We start from the raw sequence: 22,307 nt of genomic DNA on the forward strand, positions 1-22,307 counted from the left end.
TCTCTGCATGAAACCTGATGATTAAGCATTTTAGCTATTTGAAGTTTTTTTTGAATATCTTTGTTGTCGAAATGTTTATCTAGCTATCTTTCATTCACCATCAAGCATTTAGTTGAATGTGATCTCTAAATCTGATAGAGCATGCAATACCATATTTTTTACTGCAACATTGGAGCGTGATTCCAAACATTTTAAATAAACAGTATAACGTGATAGCTTTTATTTTATTTATTTTATGGCGTAAGTGTAGGCTCAAACGTCTTACAATGTCGTAAAAACGTCTTACGGTGTTGATACAAAAGTTTTACAAAAGCACAAAATTCTTCATGGATTTAGCCTCTTAATTTCCCTCTCAAATTGCACCAGATCGATGCATTTAACTGTTAATATTTACACAATTGCCCCCCCCCCCCACCCCCAACCCGGACCCCCATGCACAGCTTCTCTGGCTTAGTTATGCATCAGTGTGTGCTCATAACTAAAGGCTCCTCAGTGTAATTATAATATCCAGAAGTGGACAAGCCTGGTCCTGGAGAACCGCAAGGTCTGTTGGGTTCCCCAAGCCTGGTCCAGCAGAATCGCAAGGTCTGTTGGGTTCCCCAAGCCTGGTCCAGGAGAACCGCAAGGTCTGCTGTGTTCCCCAAGCCTGATCCAGGAGAACCGCAAGGACTGTTGGGTTCCCCAAGCCTGGTCCAGGACAGCTGTGGAGACTTCTGGGGCCCCCTTATGTGTATCACAATGTTGGTAAGATGCCAGACCAATTCAACAGCAGATGTAGACAAATACAGACACCCTGAGCTTTCAGAAAATATAAAAACAATATATAAAACCGTAAAAATGACAAAATATACTCTTACAGTGTGAATCTAAAGAGCAAAACCAACAGGATGCTGGTAAGGAGTTGTTGACATCAAAATTACAAGTCAATGATTACAATCACAGAGAACACACTTCACTTCACACTTTGGCTCTCAAATCAAAGAGACATTCTTCGGATGGATAGCCGTGAAGTGAGAAGTTCTCACGTCTTCAAACAGTTTCCACTGGAAACAAGCAATCTTCACCGGAAACTCGGGTGAGTGTGCAAGTGTGAGTCATCACACTTCCTTTTGTGCCTTGAAAACAGATTCCAAGCAGTGCATTCTGGGAAAGCTAGGTGTTGTGCTTTGGCATGTGCCTCGTCTTGTAGTCCTGGAAGGATACACATGATGGGATGGTGCGACCATGCCATGTGACTTTCCTTTTGAACAGGAAGTGTCTTTCCCCACTGGACACTTAGCACAGGAAGCTGTCAAGTGGGACAAGAGACAAATTTTCAGGCACATCCAACAGAATGATAACAATGACCATATTGACTGAATCATTAAAATTACAGAAGTATTGCCTTTTTCTCTTCATAAAGCATATAAATATACTGATAAAAATACCAATACTAATATCTAGATCAACTTAATGAGTTAAGGATTTCTATGAGGGGTGCTGCGGTTATACTCTTCCTGAATGTCTTCAGAAAAATGGACCATATTTGAAAAAGATTGCAAGGTAATTCACTCTGGAATAGAGGCTGTGCTAAATGGCACAAATGTAACCAATAATAAGACTGGTCCTTTAGCTACAACAGAATATTGTAAAGATACCTTTGATTATAGACATTATATCAGTAATATTATAACAATAAAGTAATAATATTAATATATATTAAAAAAAAAAAAATTCACAATAAAAGAAAAATAGAAATGCAGACTGCAAGTCTCACTTTTATACTACACTGCTGCAAACACAGGTGCAGTTACTAGCAGTACTTACTCTTGTCTTCAGGAATTCTTGGATTTCACATGAACTGGACCATCCTTGAGATGAAAGGACCTACGCAATAGAACACGGACTTTCTCTTTCACTGCAATACAATCCGGCCCCCTAGTCTCCACTGCATTCTTGGTATTTGTTTTGGTTTTGGTTTTGGTTGTAAGGGTTGACAGTGGGCTCACCGGAAGATGCACTGGTTCTACTTCTTTAAACTTCTTTTTAGTCTTTTGCCTGTTGTTTTTGTCAAGGGTGGCTTGTGTTTCCTGGAAAAACAATGGGGCCTTCTCCAAATCTTGCTGCCTTGTTTCTTTGCTGGTCTTCCTGACTGAGGGGGAGTCCTGGGACTGACGCACAAAGCAAGGTGAAGAAAACTTATTTTCTGCAAATTTCCCTGATGAGCTCTTCTTTTCTTGAGTCTTATCCAGGTGTTTGTTTCCCATTTTAGGTAGAGTGCTCTTCTTTTCGTGAATCTTTCCCAAGAGTTTGTTACCTGTTTCAGGTACAGAACTCTTCTCCTGACTCTTTCCCCGGTGTTTGTTACTTGCTTTAGGTACAAAGCTGCTCTCCCGATCCTTTCCCAGGTGGCTTTTACCAGTGTTTATTGTTGAGTTCCTCTTTTCCTCCCTCTTACCCATGTGTTTGTTACATTCCCTGCGTTTGACTGTGGCAGCTGTGCTTTGGGAAGAGGATTGAGGTCTGCATTGGATCCTCGATGACTTTGGATCACCTCCACATACAGGTGGATTAGCTGCCTTTGTTCCGACTCCTAGGTTACTGTATCCCTTTATTTTACCCTGCTTAGTTGTCTCAGTCTTAGATCTTTTATGATGGTTTAATGGCACAAAACTGCGTTCCCAGATTGAAAAGACCTGTTGTTTTGCTGGGCTTTTAATTCTTGCTACTGAATGATTACTGTCCTTGGAATGAGTACTCAAGCCGAGGGTTAAAGGTGCAGGTAGACTTTTGCCTCCTTGGGACTTGAAAACTGATTCTCCACTGGAACTTACAACCCTATTTCCAGTTTTAGATGAGGATCCATACAATGTCAAATACATACCCCTGCCATCTGCTTTCTGCTTAGGTGACTCTTTTGATGAAATTCCTTTGCTTACAAATGGTCTTTTTTCAAAGTTGCTTTCTTGGCATACGTGTACGTCTTTGTGCAGTTTAGGAAGCTTTAATTTTGGAGATGCAAAGCAGTGATCTCCTTTACGTTTGACTAACAGGGGCTTTTCCCTGTTGCGATGACTGTGCTCAATTCCTTTAATCACGGCCTCTTCCCTCTCACTGATCTTCACACTCTGGGGTGATGGTTCTCGCACAGGTGATGTGGAACATGGGGACTTTTCCCAACGCCTCCTTTTGCACCCTTTTTCTCCCCTTCTGACATTTTCACCCTTATGATTGTGCTTCTCTATTGAGGGTAGGCGCTTGTGTAGCCTCTGCCTCAAGGAAAGAGAAGTTTGTCCTCCTATCCGTCTTTCCAGATCACGAATATCCATTGGCTCTGGCAGCTGATTGGGCACCTCAGCCTGGGAACTCAACCTCATGTTTCCAGAAGCTGCACCATCTTCAGCTTCTAACCCAGAGGTGGGAACTTCATCCACATTTACCTTGAGTAGAATTGGAAGCTCACCTTTAGCAACGCCTCCTTTCCACAGCTTTTCAGACACTGCCGCAGCCATCTTCAGTGTCTCTTCATAGTCACTGTAGACATTCTCATTTTCAACTTCAGTTACATTCAAGACAGGGATGATGACCTCTTGAACAGTGATGTCAGGATCAAAGAGGATCTCTGAACTGGAGCACTCAGAGGGGTCTGGTGCATCCCTTCCCTCCTCTGGTTCACCAGATGACACTATGGCTTCCCCCTCTGTGTTGTTCCCCTCTTCCTGGGTGGAATTATCTGCTGGCCTGGACTGGGAGCATTCAGACACAGAAAGTGCCTTGATTCCAATATGCTGATTTTCTGGCAGGTCTTCTTCTGGCAGGTCTTCCTCTGGCAGATATTCCTTTGTAGTTTCAGGTTCATGGACTGAAATGGTGTTGTGCTCTCCAGCAGGGCAGCTGTCACCTCCCACAGAACTCTCCATCACTTCCAGTCTCTCACTTTTCTCCATTTGGTTGCTGGTGATGTCTATTTTTGATTCCCCCTCTCCACCTTGCCCTATCTTGGACTTAAACTGGCATGCGCAGAAGCCTTTTTTGTAGCTGGTGGTCATCTTGATCCAGCAGAATGAGCAACAGGAAACATCTACCTGTTTCACCTCTTTCTGCTGCTCCTCTGGCTGCCACTGATAAGCTTGGACCCCCATTTGGCTCATTTCATCTCCCTGGCCCTCCAGGGCAGGCAGCGTGCTTTGTGGGTTGTCCAGCTTCACAATCTCACTCTCCTCACCACAGTAAATCCGCCTGGCTTCTTCAGGTGGAAGCACTCTGATTTTGATTGAGGAGAGGGCATCCACAGTGCCATCAACTAGAGCACAGTCGGCCTGTGACTGAGGCGTTGGCAGGGGTGTGTTCCTGTTACTTCTGCATGTCACAGTTTCAGGCCTGACCATTTTTCCTTTCAAAGCTTGGTTTGATTTCACAACTTCATCCTCTTCCTTGCTGGGACGAACAGGGCAGTGTTTGAGAATTTGGCAGTTCTCTGCCACAGCTTCAAGGCTTGTGGGATTAATCTGGGAAAACACAAGGTTTTCACCTTCTTTGCACACACTGCGGGCCTCTGCCATTATTGACTGGTAAAGGTTTGAACTGAAGACATCTGGGAGATCATCATAACCCTGCAACCCAAAAAGCTCTGCAGTCTTCTTGACATCCATCTCCTGTTTCGGAGTGCCTTCAATCTGATGGAAAAAAGTGATTAACTTAGCCACCTTTGCGGTTGTCCATTCAATTATAGACACAGACGACAAATCAAAGATAGTATTTTCCAACTCTCCATCCAGGTCACGGTTTTCATGAACTGCCACACTTGTTTGGGCACCTGGCATATTGAAGTGCATTCCTGAAGGGGGTGTGACTTCACAGAAAGTTGGAGGAGCTGGATTAGTGGGTAGTGTCAGGTCAGATTTTTGTTGGTTTGAAGGTTGAGGATCAATCTTCTGAGTAGCAGAATCATCAGCTGTTGGTGGAATCACTTGGCAGGTTGAACCAGACATCTGTGGTGTCATTTTCTGGTGTGGTACAGCCAGCTCTGTAGATGCTGAACCAAGGCTTACAGTAGTGGGCACTCTTGAATGGATGTTCTGTGGATCTTTTTCACCTGTTCCCATGCTGATTAGCAAGGAATCGAAAGCTGTGTCGGTCATCTTGAAGTCGAACAGGCCTGCTGTAGACTCTGCACTCAGTGATATCACACTCAGGATCTTACACGGCAAGTCACTCTCTGTTTGGCAGGTGCTGCTCGTCTCATCTGCAGGGTCCCAGGACTGCGGTGATAGGGGTGTAACCACTGCCACAGCCTTCTGGGATGAGGAAGAGCCAGATGACTTGCTCTGCTGACTGCTTACTTTTGGCGACTTAAAAACATGTTCTGGAGATGGGGAGCCAGCATCTGAAAGAGGAGCACTGTCAGTCTGTGGGCTCTTGGCTCCACAGGTCTCTCCATAATCTTTTCTGTGGACTGCTTTCACACTGTCACCTGCAGAAGACAACTGGTTATCTCTATGTTGAGCGTCTGCTTGGCTAGCAGGCTGGTTGCTCATACATGACTCATTTCCTGCTGTAAATGCATTCCCTGGCGTTGTAGCGAAAGAGACCACTTGTCTTTCTGAACCAGTCATTGAGTTGCCTGCGGTCTGACTACGGCACGGTAGCTTCCCTGACTGCACAGCTTGGCTGGGAAAAGCCGAAGTGGCAATGCTCGGCTCATGGTAAGAGCCAGCATCAGGAAATTCGCAGCCAGATGCACTGGGCTGGTTTGGGGCATGGTTAGCCATTTTTATTGCCTTAATATGCTTCACCGCCTCACCTGTACCTCCACTCTTAGTCCCAGGTGAAACATATGGTGGAGGCATAGTAAGGCCTCGGCGATACGTTTGATTAGCTGCTCCCTTTGTGTTTCTCCCCACAGGACCCTGTGCTGTTGGTGGAGGCTGTAGGCCGGTTGAGAGGAGCTCCCCCTGCTGGTCTGGGAAGGCATGATACTGAGGCGGGTTTACAGCTCCACTTTGACTAGGAACACTCTGGTAAGACTGCTGTGCTGTTGCCATGTGAAGCTGGTTCATGAATCTCTTGTCAGACCTGCTTCCTGGAGAACTGGACCAGCTCAGGGAGCTGTGGGGTGCAATTGCTGTCTCTCCACATTGTGCTTGAACCTGAGGCATTCCTGTATTTGGAATCACCTCAGTATTCTTAAGCAAGGAGCGGAGCAATCCATCTACTTTTCTATGTAAAAATGGTTTAGCCCAGCTTACCGTATGATCCACAGGTTGTGGATGTAGGGAAGTATTCTGTGCTGGCACAGCAGAATTTGGGCTGCTGGTGGCCAGCCCCTGACCCCTACATTCTGTTCCATGAACATGACCCTGTACCCCAGTAGGACACTGTACTTCAAACTTAGGGTTCAGTTTCACTTCCATCCCGCAGTTCTTAGTGACACCCCTCACACTGCCCATCTCCTGCCTGAGGTCTCTCACGCCTTGCCATGTGCCGCCCTTCTGCTCTACCATCGCAACCTTCACAGCAGACTGTAAATTCAAGCTCTCCCTCCTTCCAGTTCTCATAGCTTCATGCCAATTGTTCCATGCTCCTCGATCTCCATTCACACTCTCCCTACAGGGGTAGAACTGTGCAGAGGAGTACTCCCCTGCATCCTGCAGAGAGTGGTATGCTCCTGCATCCTGCACTGCAGGGATAGAGACCTGCCCCCCTGTACTCTGCCTCAGAATCAACTCCCTTTGTAAATGACCCTGGTTTATGGCACGATTCCCATGTGATAGTGAGGCAGGCAGCTGAGGCACATTACCAGGCCTTGAGGAGCGCATAGACTCTTGGGAAATGTTGTAATTGTGGGCTTGCACAAAGACTTGTGTGTTCTGCTGGTTTTCTCTGGCAACATAGACATCTGGTCTCATGGGAGTTTGCTGTGCTGTATACAGGGTCTTTGGAAAATTTGCTGGTGAGGAAGCATAAGTGACATGTCCATTTGTGAAAAAGTGGTTTCTTAATGGCTGCTGGTGCACAGACCCAACAGTTTGATTGGTGTTCCCTTGAATAGGACCAAAGGAAGAGCTCACTGGGAAGGGACGCATATTTGGTGAGACAATGTGCCCGTGATTCCCATTGGTCACATGTCTGCTTTGAAAGACTTGCTGTCCCCTGTGCTGTGGGTGGTTAGTGGGTGGCACAGGTGGAGTCTGGTAGACAAATGCAGGACTCCTGTTATCCCATGCTCCATTATAATCACCATGGTAACTAGGGTTATTTAGTGCAGTTGTGCTGGTAGGCTGTGTGAAAATGTTTTGGCACTGCTGGCCATCCACCATGATATGGGTCTGCATCATACAGCTCCTGCAGTCTTCCAGTTCTTAGTGGCTCTCAAGTATACAGAAATAATATCCTTCCTGAAAAAACAAGAAACAAAAAGTCAGATTTACTTAAGGTTCCAGCAAATACCATTTAGCTCCACCATAACCAATATTTCTACTAATTTCAGTGGTCGAGACAGTGATTTGTGCTAAAACCTTTTTCCATTTGTTAAAACCCTTCTGGGGTAATTCTGGGGGGAAAATGGCTTATTTTTGATCTTGACTGCTCAGATCTTTCTGATATTTGACACCCAGAATGCAATGCTAGAGTAATGATCATTGGTATACTTTTGAGGAAAAAACATAACTCATCATTAAGAAATTAGGGAAAAGGGGTCTGTTGTTGAAGTGAGCATTAAGTAGCTAAATTATGTTTATTTTATGAATTCAGCGGTTCCAACAGTCAATGCCCCTAAAATGTTTGGCACACTGAACACTGGTATCGTGTGCTAGAACCCCTCACTTAACCTACATATAAAATATATTTTATGCAACTTAATTTAATCATTATTGTTGAAAATGACAATTATCAATTAAAACACCAAATTAATTAACGGGCCAGTCTACAGTAAACTGGTGAAATCAACCAACTAGTCAGAACAAACTCTACATCAGGTTTTAAGATTAAATAACTGAATTAAATAAAAAGCAGTCAATTATTTTAATGAATTGAAATCATACATTTTTTATTGAATGCAGGCTCACTACTTCTAAATCACAACACAGAAGACATTAAACAAGATGTTAATTTGAAAATAATATGTAGTGGAAATTATTGTCTCTCAAAGAACAGTCTGTCCACGAGGCAGCGGTGGATTCAATCAGAGTTGCTTTATTTAGCAGAAGAGAGTACACCCAGAAAACACTCAAAATAGTGCTGTAGGATGACTGTACCCTAAGGTGGGGTAGGCCAGATCTTTATACACTTCTAGCCCTCCATATTACCTTATAAGGATAAAAATCAGCTTGTTCTAAAGACATTCAAAAGGCACAAACAGCATGTCTTGCAAGTTTTTCGGTTCCTCTAAATTGATTGTTTCACTCTATGATTCCTCATGCCCTGGACAGGGCAAGTTCCTCTTTTTACAATTTACCATTACTGCTGAATCACATCTTAGTACTCAACATAGTGGCACTCAGTATAAGCAAAATGTATATAAAACAGAGTTTTATAAGTTGTTGTCTTTGGTGATTGGGTGCTGACTAAAGTTCTTGATGGGTAGGGGTCAGTGCCCAGCCAGATACAAAGGTTAACCAGGTATGATACACTTACACTTACAGTGCAAGCAGGATCATTCATCTGTATTGTTTTGTCATGATTGTATCTTTATTTGTTGACTTGGTGTTTCACTTTTATCTTTTGGTATATAAGGGCAGGCGTACATTGTACAATTTTCTCACGGGTTGTGACGTCGGGAGATAGGATGCCGTCTCATACTTAACGAGGTTCAGAGTTTGACAACAGGTCGGATGGTCGACAACCTCCCCAGACATTCCCATGTCACCCCCCTGCTCACTGACCTCCACTGGTTGCCTGTTATGGCTTGCATCAAATTTAAGACTTTGGTGTCAGGAGTCCAGATGGTCAAACCTGGCCCTTCCTTTGACCCCACCCTTGCCATACCAGGGAGGAACCGTGTCTGACACCATGTTCCCTAAAAGTCTCAAAATATCTGTTAGATCTTTATCTCTGGACCGATTCCTCCTCTCGGCCAAGGGATAGGGCACTTCAGTCGAGTCCTTAGCCTTCATACATTAGCTACAGTCTGAATGCTGCAGTCACAACATGACGTTCATTGGCAATTTTACTCTCTTCTGGGAACAGCCTAAATCTGGTTCAGTATGTCTCTCGTCCCACACATAACCGTGGCCATATTTTAGACCTAGGTAGGCTATCTTGAAGGGTATAGATGTCGATATTTCTTCCATTCTCAATATAATTGCCTTGGATCACTGTTGCGTTCTTTTCAACGTCAATCTGACATGCCGTGCAGTCAACTTTAATGATGACACGTACAGTTGCATCAAAATGAAAATTCAAAGCACAGGAACACTGCATGCTGGGATGCAGGACACAGGGGTATATAGCCTAACTGGTTCAGCCACATCCTAAGCTCTATTACAACAGTGCCCATGTTTATAACATGAGAGACTGGCAGAATACATTTGTTTTCTTTCTTTCCTTGTGTATTTTATTTTTCTCTAGTATGTATTAAGAAAAGACGTAATTTCTAGAACCAAGGGTCTTTGTAACATTTTATTAACTACTGAAAAAGCAGTCTTGCTGTATGTATCTACATCCCAACTTTTGTTGAATATGCATTCCAGTGCAGTGAACATGTGCCAGATAAGAAGCAGCAATCTTTCTAAACCTGATTAATTGGTAACAATCACAGACAGACCTCTTGCGAGAGAAATCCAGCAACATGCACAGCATTTACTTTACACACTCAAATTCTGTGTTGTAAAACCATGGCTTTGCCCCAAGTTCTTGTTTTCAGTACAAAGTGGTGTACAATGTGTACCAATAGAAGAGATAGGCCAGTTCACATCCGAAACAAATCAACAAAGAGACTGACCTTGTGCATTCACATAACAGTACACACAGCTAGATCTGTAGAGAAAGAAAAGAGCTTCACCAAAAGATGCTGGTAACGACTCGCTCCTGTATCGCTGGCATTATCTAATGCCAAAAGAGGAAAGAAAATCAGGTAGAGATTTCTCTAAAACTAGAATAAACAGCATTGTCTGCTCTAAACATGGTCTGCCACATAAATGTTTGACTCAGCAGCATATTATACAATTACAATAGCATGACATGAAGTTACTTCGTAGCCACTGTGTTTGAGAGGATAGGCTATATAAAACGGTTACAATCGGACTATTGGCCTGTTATATCCTATTTGTTGCATAACAACGGTCCAAGTTCAACTACCAACAACAGTTTTTCTTGACAACGGTAAAATATGCCCAAACGGCTGCAGAATAATATTTCAATTTCAGGTGAGTAAATCAATAAAACCCGTTGTATATAAGTGGAATAAACCCCTCCGGGCTGTCCCGGTTATTAGAAAATAATGTAGGCTACTTCGGTGGTAGTATGGGGTTACAGAAGAAATCATAGGACAGATGGACCAACGACAACGTCGCTTTTTCATACGTCAGTGGGCTAATTTGCCTAATCGTCGCGGGACTTTAGACTGGGGTGGAAAGGCAGACAACAATGGGCTGAAGGAACCTTTTAGTTTCTTGAAAAGTAGTTCCTGGGACTAAAAGGTACTTTTGGTGGAAACGCAGCTAAAGTGGGGCTAGGTGTATCAGGTAACTGTTAGCCTAGGACAGAGAGCAGCCTTTTTCAACAATTTATGTTGTCAAAGAGAAATAACCACACTCTGTTTCAGAGACAAATCAAGTGTATCTATTCATGCAGCACGGAGAGAAGTCACACAAAATAACACACAAAACACACAAAGCAATTGCTTTGACGGCTTATGAGAACAGTTTCAGATAGTCCTACACAGTGACACCCATAACTCAAAACTTATTGCAAAAAATGCTATATATAGGTACAGCTAAGCCTTTAGTCTAGTTTCAGGACATGCTCGCACCATATCTAGTTGCAAAATGGAGCACAACAAGAAGCCCACCATTGTAAGCGAGTGTTCAAGGAAGTAAACAGGATGTTATTTCCGTTAGCATATCTTGACAGAATGTCTGATGGTTTGTGGTTTGACATACAGAGATGAAGCAAAGAAATTCTACACCCACATCTGAAAAGCCTCCTTCCTATCTACTGTGTCCTCAAAATATGAACTGTCTACTAAACATACTGCATACTGAATATTGTCTTCTGTGGTTGTAATGTTATGTTAAATGTATGTATCTTTGTTTCTTGTCCTAATTTTTGTCTTTTCTGTGATTTTGCAAATGGAGCTGCTGTGATGCAAGAAAGATTTCAGACTTGATCTGACAATAAAGTATTATCATCATCATTATCACCATCATCATCATCATACTGTTTAATGTGTATTTTTCCGTTGGCAGGGGGAAGTATGTGAAAAAATATACTTCATACTATTTTCCAATGGTACAACGGAAGTGTCGCAAGACATCACACCCTAATAACAAAGCCCCACCTCTTCTTCTCTGAATTATGTGACCTTTCAGTGGAGATTGTCTACATTGAGGGGGGAAATGAGACTCTGGGGTTGTGTCTGAAACAGCCTCCTAATTCCTGTGGTCTCAAAATATGTGCTGTCTACTGAACATACTGCCAACTCCTTAGCACATGTTTTCTAGTTCAGGATGGGGAGTAAGCAAAAATATCCTCCATACTATTTTCCAACGGTACTGCCAAAGTAAGACGTTCTGCCTTTGTAGTAAGAAGGCCCGCTTATTCCTCTCTGATTTATGGTACCTCCTCCTAAAAATTATGGTTTACATCCGGAAAATCATGCTCCCAAATGCACTCAATGAAACGCTATAAATAAGTATATCATCTGAGGATTTTAAGCACACTAAATTTAGAGAAAAGTTTAGCCTATTTAACAACTTTCTCATCCAGTGTACTCAGTTATATAGTTGATAGTAGCCAAGTAATCAGTTTCGGACACAGACTCTTCCACAACATGTAGCTATAAAAAAATATTTTTTTTAATGATAGCTAGGTAGATAGCTAACTTTAGACTAGTGATCTTAGAAAGCGTCGCTTCTTTTGCTACCAAACTCGATGAATAAACAATAAAGATTCCGTTGTTTTACTTGAACTCTTGAAGCTGGCATTTTCAGTGTAGTTATGCCCGTCTGTAATCCTGTAAATCTGTTTTCAGAGAACTCGTAGCTAAAAATGTTGATACGCGTTCATGACGATGTGTATGGATAAAGGGGACGTCTCTTGTGTGAGCAGGGACAATGGGTGTTATAAATATCAGAATGTTCACAACATTGCGACTGCTAAGGAAGTTCCCTAGTGCAGCTTTAATGTACACCGATAAATTACTTAATGTATTGGTGGCTGGCTAGTCAAGAAGCCGCTCCAATATACACGTGTTAATGTGTTTACTTCCGTGTTTACGTACAGCTAGTCCAGAATTGGGCTGTTAGTTGTCCAGTTATGGTACACCCAGATTTGCATGTGGGTCGCATTGTGGGTATTTAAACGGAGCGCAATGTCAGCGCTCCTAGCTAGCTCCTGAAGTCTGTTCTGTAAATCTCGTCCTTGTTTTGAAGCTGCATTCTCTTTTGCCTGTGAATGATATATAATAATAATAATAATAATAATAATAATAATAATAATAATAATAATAATATAGATGAGCGCAATCGGCCAGGGAAATGATACGCCTGGTCTGCCCTTCCCTGAAATCGCTACGATATATATTGGCTATGAGAAAAAAATACAGTAAAACTCGTTTTGATTCTCATTATAGGCTATTAACTTTTTTATTGTTGAACCAATGTACTGTTGCAAACTTCGTTAAAAAAAGTACTCACACTTAACTTATCAACATCGAAATTTGCTTCCGTCAGAAAGATTACATGCCATACAAGTGTATGATATAGCCTAATTGATACATTCGAAAAGTACAAAACACTGCCTGCAGTCTTTTTGTTGGCTCGAGTTTATGAAAAGTATTAAGTTAATTTAGCTGAGCGATGCTTGCTGGCTGAAACGTTAGCAGCCAAACATTAATCCCAACCAAGCGTTGCCGATAACGTACATGTCCTAGATAAAACATGCAAAGAGCCCATCAGTACTCACATATTCTGAAGTGATGCTCACGGCAGTGAGACGCTTTCCTCCTATACAGATTAGGATTCAACAAGTCAACAAAGTTTAAACTCCTTCACTTTGTTTTCCGCAAAAAGTATACACGTACGTCCCAAGCAGTGCGGACCTTCTACATCTCCAGCCAGAAATAAAAATCCTCACATGAATCACCTCTGCGGCAGCGGTGGTGCCAAGATGTTCCCGCCCACACAGATCAGAGCTGCGTTTGATGCTTAACATCTGGGCACCGTGATACTTTTGGAAGGGTAGGCCTACTTAACAGTTCTGACATTCGTTTTTCTTATTGCACTTTCAAATGGTCATCGTTCATATACGTTTCTATATGAGTTCCTATATTTGTATTTTTGATTATAATGAACGATCTTATCACACCATAAACATCCCATAACAACTACTAATCAACAACAGAACTTGATGTTTGCAGTCTCTTCCTTAAGAGTTACTTGATACAACTATATCCTTGTCCGTACTGCCGCCTAGTGGTTTAACTACTGGCGTGTGGTTACATACATTACATTCATATCAGATTCTATTTTCCAAAGCGACTTAAAATACCCACCTAAGACTCGGAAATTCATTTTTGCGGGGAATTCGTTTATAGGGAATGGTCGATGTTATTTACTAATAAACGTTTTTGTTGATACCGCTCCCTTGCCTCTTTCGTGAGCTTTTCCCTGTACGGACATTTCAGTTTTTCACATTCTTTATACATTTATTTTAAATTTTTTTTTTTTTTTAATTATTTAAAATGACTGAGTGACAGAGACAGATAACAGCTGACATACAGACCTTTTAACTTGTATTCTCCAAAGATGCGGAGCCGTCCCAGAATGCTCCGCGATTCCCATTCCCTATACTATATGCTAATATTCTACGATGCTAAAACCTACACTACAAGGGACATTCAATAAAAATAAAATAATATGTTTGCAATTATGTTCACTGCAACGTGTTTTTGTCGTCCAAGACTCTTGTATGATGCCTAAAAATGTAAATACCTAAAAACGTTTTTTCTGCCTAGTCCAAAGTGCATTGACCTGCTTAATATCCCTTCGACTTCTGATACCAGCTTGCGTAAAATTCAAAACCGTTGTCCTCGTCAACTCAGCAGCCAAAAGGGCCGCTTTGTTATATTATCAGACCCTACGCACCAGCCAGAGCTCTCTGCTCTGCAACTTCTGGGCGACTTGAGAGATCCACATCCAGGCTGTTATCTATTAACTGCACTTTTCTTCGTTGAGACCAATCAAGAAACAAAACGCTTTTTAATATATTTATTAAGATTAATAGTAACATGCTTGGCTGATAAAGAAATACTGGGAAAGTGGTGCATATAGTGTGGGCAGGAGAAAACGAGCCCCGGCCTGGGCCAGGAATGCAGAGGTCGCTCACCTCCACGCCTTGAATGCTTCTTCAAAAGATGCACACTTCGCAGAGTCTGATGTAACTGGGTTTATTGTTAGTGAATCAAAGATTGCATACAAGAACCCGGGCTGATCTGCGCAGTTCAGTACAACTAACAGTCACTCACAAGTAAAGACAATACATCCAATCGCTCTCCAAGAATTCCCAAGACACACACTGAAATCCCCTGGGGCCAAATGCTTCTTTTGTCAATTTTTGCTAACTCCTGTTGTGGAGCTTAAATTTAGTACTTCCCACTTATTTCTTTTGTTAGTCATGTCCTGTTTTTGACACCATTATTTCCCAATTCTTTGACACCAATATTTATGAGCCCCTTCCTGCTTTGTTTTTAAAAATGATGGTGTTCATCTCCCACCTGAATCTCCCTCCCCCTTCTATTGTTGTGTCTAGGAACCGGCAGGTTCCCAAAAACGCTTTTACCAGAGCTCTTGCTTGCAGGAGGCCCTTCTTGGGTTTTTCTCCTCCCAAGTCTCTGGCACCTCTTTTTTAAAACAGCAGCAACAGTGCAAACCATCAGCAGTAACAATATTTCCAATATTAATTCTGCTTCAATCACACTTTGCAACACAATTTATGACGTCCTTTCACTCACACCATACTCAATTCACTCACGGTTCGCTGCACACGTTTCTGAAGAGCTTCCTTTCCCCTCAATTTTTGGTGTTAGTGTCCAGGTTAGTTTTACGAGAGGATTTCACTCCCGGCGTCAGGGAGAGGAGGTCAGAGGGGACAGTGCCCCAATCCGAAACAAGTAGTTAAATACTCTTACCTTTTGATAAGCTGCGCAGATTTTTAAGGGACTAGTACCCTCTGCCTCTGTCTCCAGGAGTCGGGAGCTTCAGCAATCCCTTTCTCGTATCCCGGACGAGCCCCCAAAATGTCCTGTCTAGGAACTGACAGAATTCGAAGTCCAGTCATTAATTTGTAGAAAACTACTTCACGAGGGAAAAGACACCACAGCAGCTAGACTTTATTTGCATAGGTGCACAAAGCCGGATCAACTCTGCAGAATTGAACCTCGATTGTCAGTTTTACATTCATTTTATACACAAATGTACCCCACAACTCCCCTTAACACATTTCTTAAAATACCAGCCATCTGTCCTTCTTGGCACCACAGTGATTTTAATTTCCTGCTCTTGGGTCAGCCTGACCTTCTTGGCACCACAATGATTTTCTGTTCTTAGATGATAACGTTATTGTCGAATGTTACCCCAACTTTCCCTTAAACAAATATTAGCCTTGTTTTTATTCTGTAATTTTCCTTTAAGCATAAAGTTACAGAGTTTATAGCCTCCTGTAATTTTCCATTTATATTCTGTTTACATAAGGGTCACTGTAAAAATATTAATCTTCTAGCACTTTTATTTGGCAATAGCGTTTTGTTAGTTTTTGGATTGTTCTCTGCTGTATCTTGGCAGTAGTGTATGATTAGTTTTTGGTTAGTGTTATCTGCTGAAGTTTTTGGCAGTAGTGTATGATTAGTATTTGGTTAGTGTTTTCTGCTGAGTGAGTAAGGATGGTTTTTTTTAAGCCTTCTGCGTTTGCTATTTTTTCTACAGTGGATACTGTGGTTTCTTGAGTTTCCATAAGCTTAGCTGCAACTACTGATATAGGTTTATTGGATTACATATTGATTATATGAGTGTATAGTTATACATGTGATATATTTTTATCATGAAGCATCGAGAGTTTGGAGGAAACAGTTTGATCAACATTGATGGGAATACCCTAACTTTAACATGTGATGCCATCACAATCATGGGGAGTCTCAAAATTTTCCTACACTATCACAAATCATATATTCTGACGATACATTTATGTAAAAGGCAGAAGCTTCCGTTCGTTCTACGTATATGCTTGCATACAATGCTTAATTCGCAGGGCAGAAACTATGTGTGTATTACGTGTTTGTTCTAATTGCACGTTTTTAGTATGAAGCACTCACTGTTGCAGGTTGTTAATCTTATGGCTTAGGTTGACCTTTGTCCACTCTGCATCCTCCCTCCTTTGCTAGCCGTATGATACATCATAGAGGTGGCGGCTGGTACTCTTGAATACATTCCTTTCTCTTATACATTGGGCCTGTGCTTTTTGAGTACATATATATTTATTTCCCACAATAGCCTAACCTGTGTAGAAACCGTGAGAATCATCTTACCTACTGTGGGAAAGAAATATATAGTTGTACTGAACTGCGCAGATCAGTCCGGGTTCTTTTATGTAATCTTTGATTTACTAACAATAAACCCAGTTACATCAGACTCCGAGAAGTGTGCATACTTTGAAGAAGTATTCAACAGTGTGGAGGTGAGCGACCCCGGAATTCCTGGCCCAGGCCGAGGCCCGTTTTCTCCTGCCCACACTACCTAGCTGAAAATGCACCTAACTGCAAATGTAGGATTTTTGTATTATAATTGTATATAACATTTTATTTCCACTATACATTTTCTTTCTGTCACTTTATAATAAACAATCTACCCCAAATGGTCACTTTTGCTGCTGTTAAAATAAATATTATTAGAAAGAGGGAATTAAACGAGCTGCAGTTGCTGCTTTTGAAAACTTTGGCTGTCCTCTCAGAAAATAGACTCCTCACCCAGATAAGTCTTTGCATACCATCTGGTTTAGGAAGCATCTTTGGGAAAGGTGCTATACATTGGGATCACCAAATGGGGGTTAATTTGTACAACAATAGCTGGGGAATGGGGAGGATTTTGACTGTCCAGCATCAAAGCAGGGTCTGTTTAGACTAACGGGTAAACCAGACGTGCAGATAAATCTGTATTGCCTGCATGATGCCACAGGGGGCCCTGGGGGGAAGGGTGGGGCGGACTAATGGATGCCCTGGGTGTGAAGTTTGGGAGAATAAAACAGGAGATCTCGCGCAGACATGTCGGCACTCAGCTCATTCATTTTTGTAAGTTACTCTACCACAGGTCTTACAGCAGGGCCTCGAGCAAGGGTCCCATGGGACATGCCTCTACCTCACGGGCTGGTGCTGGCGCATCTTAATCCTGGAACCAGGGTGTTAAACTACATACCATTGTGCCAGAAGTCAGGGAGACCAGGATGCTGTCAGAATTAAAAATTGGATGCGTGCAGGCTCGGTGGGGGGTGTGGTGTAGGCTGTGGTTCGTCATGTGACGCGAGTCGGGAGCCATTGAAGGGAGGGATAATTTGAGGGAGTGGTTTTTTCAAAAATGTGTTTTTTTAATTTCCACAATTTGAGGAATCTTGCAAGATATGCTATGATATTGTCACAAACTGTTTAACAGGATGTTAGCCTACTTAGATAAGGCCTACAACAATGAAACTTTATCTGAAGTCGCCATATGAACACGTGCAACGGTTTCAAGAAAAGTGGATTCTCCATTTTCGACAACCCTTTTATCTTTATGTCTCCAGGCGTTAACAGAACAATAGGCTATTAGACACTAAATTTTGTTTTAAATAACGCATATACCAAACATATTTTTACATAAACTAGGCCTACAGAATAGAGCTGCAATATAACTAATGAACGTAGCTCCACCCATTTGTTAGTCATTCTTATTTTCACGTATAGCCTATGTCCCTTTTTAAAGTAATGTAGGATGAATTATATGCACCAAGTTTTAAAATGAATGTTTTAGGCCGATGTTTACATTGGTAAGCTTTTGTCGGTAGCCTACACTGTAAAAAGTTTTCTTGTAAAAAAAACAGGAAACAGCTGGCAGCAGGGTTGCCATTATGTTACTGTAAAATTAACATTTTTTTACTGTCACTAACATTTACAGTTTTGTACTGTTAATGAAAAATACAGTAAAAACTGGTTTTTTTATTACTTTCACAGTATTTTACTGTTAACTGACTTTAAAAATACATTATATAGCTGTTTTTTTTTACAGTATCTTACAGTTCACTGATTCACTGATCACAGTTTGTATTTTTACATACATTTTAATAAACCTATTTTTTTAACCCAAATTAATACTGACTTAGCAGGTCATACACATAGGAATAGTCACACTACATACGATTAAAGGCACTTTTGTTAAGAAAAAGGCTATAATAGACCTTACTGGTTGTCAGTCTTCAAACCATGCAAACCATAACATAACAAACCATAACAAAATGTTCTTTGTGAATGAAGAACAGAGCTAAATCACTGACTTTTCAATCATGTAATTACATGTGAGAGAAAAAAAATCCACAGCTTCTTATTGCACTTTACTTTTTATTTTGATATAAAGTTGGAAACATTTAAAGTTGCACATGCAGAACAATTGCATGTTAAACTAGTTAAACTTTTTCTGGAAATAGTGAAATAAAAGTACAAGGCACAGCCTTAAGGCATATCAGTGGTACAAATTTTTTAAAAATAAAATAAAATAAATTAAATTGGAAACAGAGAGAGAGAGAGATAAATTAGTTCCAAAATAACTTTCATTGCAACTTCTCACATACAAAATCAGCGTGTGTGCCCCTCATTTCCTCTTATCATAAACAAACATAAAAATCCTACAAAAAAATATCCCAAGCCCTGAACTAACCCCTCAGCCAGCCAAAACATCCCAGCCTGGAACATTCAAACAGTTGTATGTGTAGTTTCACAAACGTAACACAGAGAGAATGACAGAAAGAATACAAGGTGTGAGAATAAGTGATGTCATAAGTAATGATAAGTAAAGAATGATTGAGAGAATAAAAAATAATGTCAGAGTGAGAGAATGGAAGAAGGATTCAGACTTTCTACTCAGTAAGGGAGAGAGAGGAAGGCAGAAGGGTGAGATTGAGAGGGAGAAATAATTAGAAGAATGAGACAAGCTGGTGTTTTGATAAATATACGTGAGTAATGGGATTGAGTAATCTCACCATTTTAAATGCAGTCCCACTCAAAGTCGATGAGTCTCCTGAGCAGCGGATACATGTGGATTGACTGTTGTTGTCTTTTTGTTGGTGACTTCGTCAGTTTTCTTTGATAACACTTTACCCCGTCCAGCCTTGGTGCCTCTCTCAGAGTTTATTCCAACGAAGTGCCTGAAAGATGATAGTGTTTCTTCAGACACTGTGTAAAAATCAAGTTGTGTAACTCACTCAGATTAACAACACAATAAAAGGCAGCAAATGTATAGATGTGCAATAGCATGTCATCGAAAAGTTAAGAAAAATACAGGTTTTACTGAAAGTATCTAACCTTTGGATGAATTTGAGTGTGCATGCTGCCTCTTCTTGGTATTGGAGATTAAAGGTGTAGAAGCTGGAAAATAATGCAGCAAGCCAGGTCAAGAAGGTGGGCTGGATCCCCTCACATATGATGTGGCCCTCAAGGCTGACCATCCAGCGCGGAAACAGCTTCCTGTCGTTTCACCTGAAACATAGAATTTTCCTCTGTCAAATTTATGGGTTTTTAGTCCATGTTTGAAATGAATTGTGTTGAGTGGTGAAAAAGAAATTTGCCAGTACTGGTTGAGAAACCTTTTTTTTTGTTTTTTTACCCATTATGAATATTCTGTCAATCTTTTTCTATAGTACCCTGAATCAATATTTCTCCAACAGTTACTGCTTCTCATTTCAACTACCCCCAATAACAATAGTTGCACAGTAACACGCAGAGATGTGATGTTTGTATTGTTACAGAATAGTTATTGTGATATAAATTTGTGCATCTTGTTTGGCTTGTGCCAGAAAGATGAACAGCTGTGATTTTTTGATGCTCATACAACTAAGTCACCAGGGTACAGTCAGAGGTGCTTTTGATTTCCTGCCTTTTTCACACAGACAGCAATAGGTGTTGCACCATGTGAACAGTCCACTTGCAAAAACCGATATCTCCAATTGTGCTCATTTCTCTAAACCATGTGTTTTTTTCAGATAATATCATTCAAAAACACTAGTTGGCTAGTAGGCAGAAAGTACACCATGTAAACCATTACATACAACAGTTTGTTGTTTCTTTCAAAAATGGCATTTATCGTTTTTTTTGCAAATTAATTCTTTATGTATTGACCATTACTCCAACCAAGAGAAATTAGATCAATCTGAAAAACAGCAATGCATTCTGTTAAGGAATATGCAGATTTAATCATTATCTTATACACATTTATGCATAGTCATTATTGATATATGTTTTTTAATGCCTTTTCATTCATTTCACTTTGTGCAGTAGGCCTCACACCCTGTGCTGTGGGCCTTACACTCTGTGCGGCGGGCCTTTGGAGAATGCAGGATATAATGGTCTAATTGTTGCCTGAGGGCCTGGAGCTGCACCTGCCCTCAAGGCCAGTGTACAGCCTGGCACTGTTTACCTTATCATTGGTCACCATGAAAGAAGATGTAACTGAATATCAATTTGGGAAAAACGTTTTTGTCAGAAAGATATGCGACAGGAGGGAGCCCGCTGTACTGAAGTGATAGATGGTCAAGGTTGTTAGTGAAGACGTCTTTGTTAGAAGATTTGAAAATGTGGAAGGAGAAATGTGGAAGGAAGGTTGAGAGGAGTCTATCTATCATCGCTGTCTACTGTAGTCCTCACTTATTAAATTACTGTAGTATATTGTATTACCAGTATATGTTATGTGTAGGGCATAATGCCATGCAGATGGAGGATGGGTTAGATCAGGACAGAATACGTAACTGTTTGGCAAGAATTAGAACATTTAACCATTAATTTTTTTTATTAAGGGATGGAGGCTTGGAAATATTGGTGGAAAATCTAAGCAGTTGTAAGAGTGGGACAAGCCAGTTAGGAGGGGTTTGATTTTAAGCTCCACAACACGTGGAGCTAGAAAACAGTATAAAGGAAGAGTGTATTTAGAGTTGTGTTCCGAGCTGCTTCGCGCAGACCAGCCTCGGTTTCTTGTATGTTACTTTGAGTTGCTTACAATAAACCTAATTGCATCAGACTCTGTGGATTGTGTTTGTTATTTTTGAGGAAGCATCAACAGTGTGGAGGGAACACTCAGTCCATCTGGCCCAGGCTGAAGTTAGTTTCTCCCACAATTCCTATAACAAAGGAGAATAGAATAGCTGCTGAATCCTTCTATCACGATGTGCACATATTCAGTAATGCAAACCAACTGGAAACACCACTGATAGACCTTGCACCGATTTATTAATTAAATAAAATTACTACTCACCAAATAATTAGTAAGATGGGGATGGATTAAGAAAAGAAAGGATCCAGCTTCACATGTGCAGTCCACGTGGAATTGCTCTTCCCAAAATGCAAAAAATACAAAAAATACTGCATGATACCGTGCTGTATTTTAGGAATACATTATAGTTCTGTTAAAAACGGTCAATAGAGCGCAATTTTACAGATTTTCTTTTGTATTAACAGTAAACGCTGTATTTAAAAATAACTGGTTAATACTGTTGAAATCCTACTGTTAATGTACTGCAATCAATTACAGCCGTAGCCTACAGCCGTGACACACACTTTTGGCCATGGACTTTGTTTTAAAACACGACTAAGCTATGATAGAGCAGAACCAGCAATAGCTTATATTTTAAGAACTAACGAGCTTACTGATCAGTAGATCTAAGAAACATTACAAATTAGCTTGTGCTATAGGGGATATGATTGCCTACAGACATCAGACTATTTGTTAAACAAGGCTACTCTATGTTTATGTATCAATCCCCATCTAAATAAATAATTCTTATTTCCATATGTCATATAAATAATTGTCAAACCATTAACAAAGCAACGTTGCAGGCCAACTCAGTCTTTGCCCAAGTTAACAGACTCGATCTCTCATATTCAT

The 22,307-nt window shown here is 41.0% G+C and overlaps 1 protein-coding gene and 1 long non-coding RNA gene across 3 annotated transcripts; both read right to left on the minus strand.

Annotated features, from left to right (window-relative positions):
• Positions 1–205: 205 nt before the first annotated feature.
• LOC118232268 lies at positions 206–15,441 on the minus strand. Of its 2 annotated transcripts, none has more exons than XM_035427110.1 (3): positions 15,326–15,441; positions 1,807–7,376; positions 206–1,288 (listed from the first exon to the last, which is right to left on the minus strand). In XM_035427110.1, the coding sequence occupies exon 2, from the start codon at positions 7,314–7,316 to the stop codon at positions 1,815–1,817; it is 5,502 nt and encodes a 1,833-aa protein (XP_035283001.1). In that variant the 5' UTR covers positions 7,317–7,376; positions 15,326–15,441; the 3' UTR covers positions 206–1,288; positions 1,807–1,814. The 2 variants fall into 2 exon arrangements, with proteins under 2 accessions (XP_035283001.1, XP_035283000.1); XM_035427109.1 differs by lacking the exon at positions 15,326–15,441 and adding an exon at positions 13,102–13,517.
• A 3,972-nt stretch (positions 15,442–19,413) lies between these two features.
• Positions 19,414–22,252, minus strand: LOC118231275. The gene is made up of 3 exons (XR_004766034.1): positions 21,678–22,252; positions 19,736–19,909; positions 19,414–19,578 (listed from the first exon to the last, which is right to left on the minus strand). It is a non-coding gene; the product is annotated as an uncharacterized LOC118231275 (long non-coding RNA).
• Between the last annotated feature and the right edge of the window lie 55 nt (positions 22,253–22,307).

Source organism: Anguilla anguilla, chromosome 7 (assembly GCF_013347855.1).
Source record: "Anguilla anguilla isolate fAngAng1 chromosome 7, fAngAng1.pri, whole genome shotgun sequence".
Taxonomy (NCBI): Eukaryota; Metazoa; Chordata; class Actinopteri; order Anguilliformes; family Anguillidae; genus Anguilla; species Anguilla anguilla.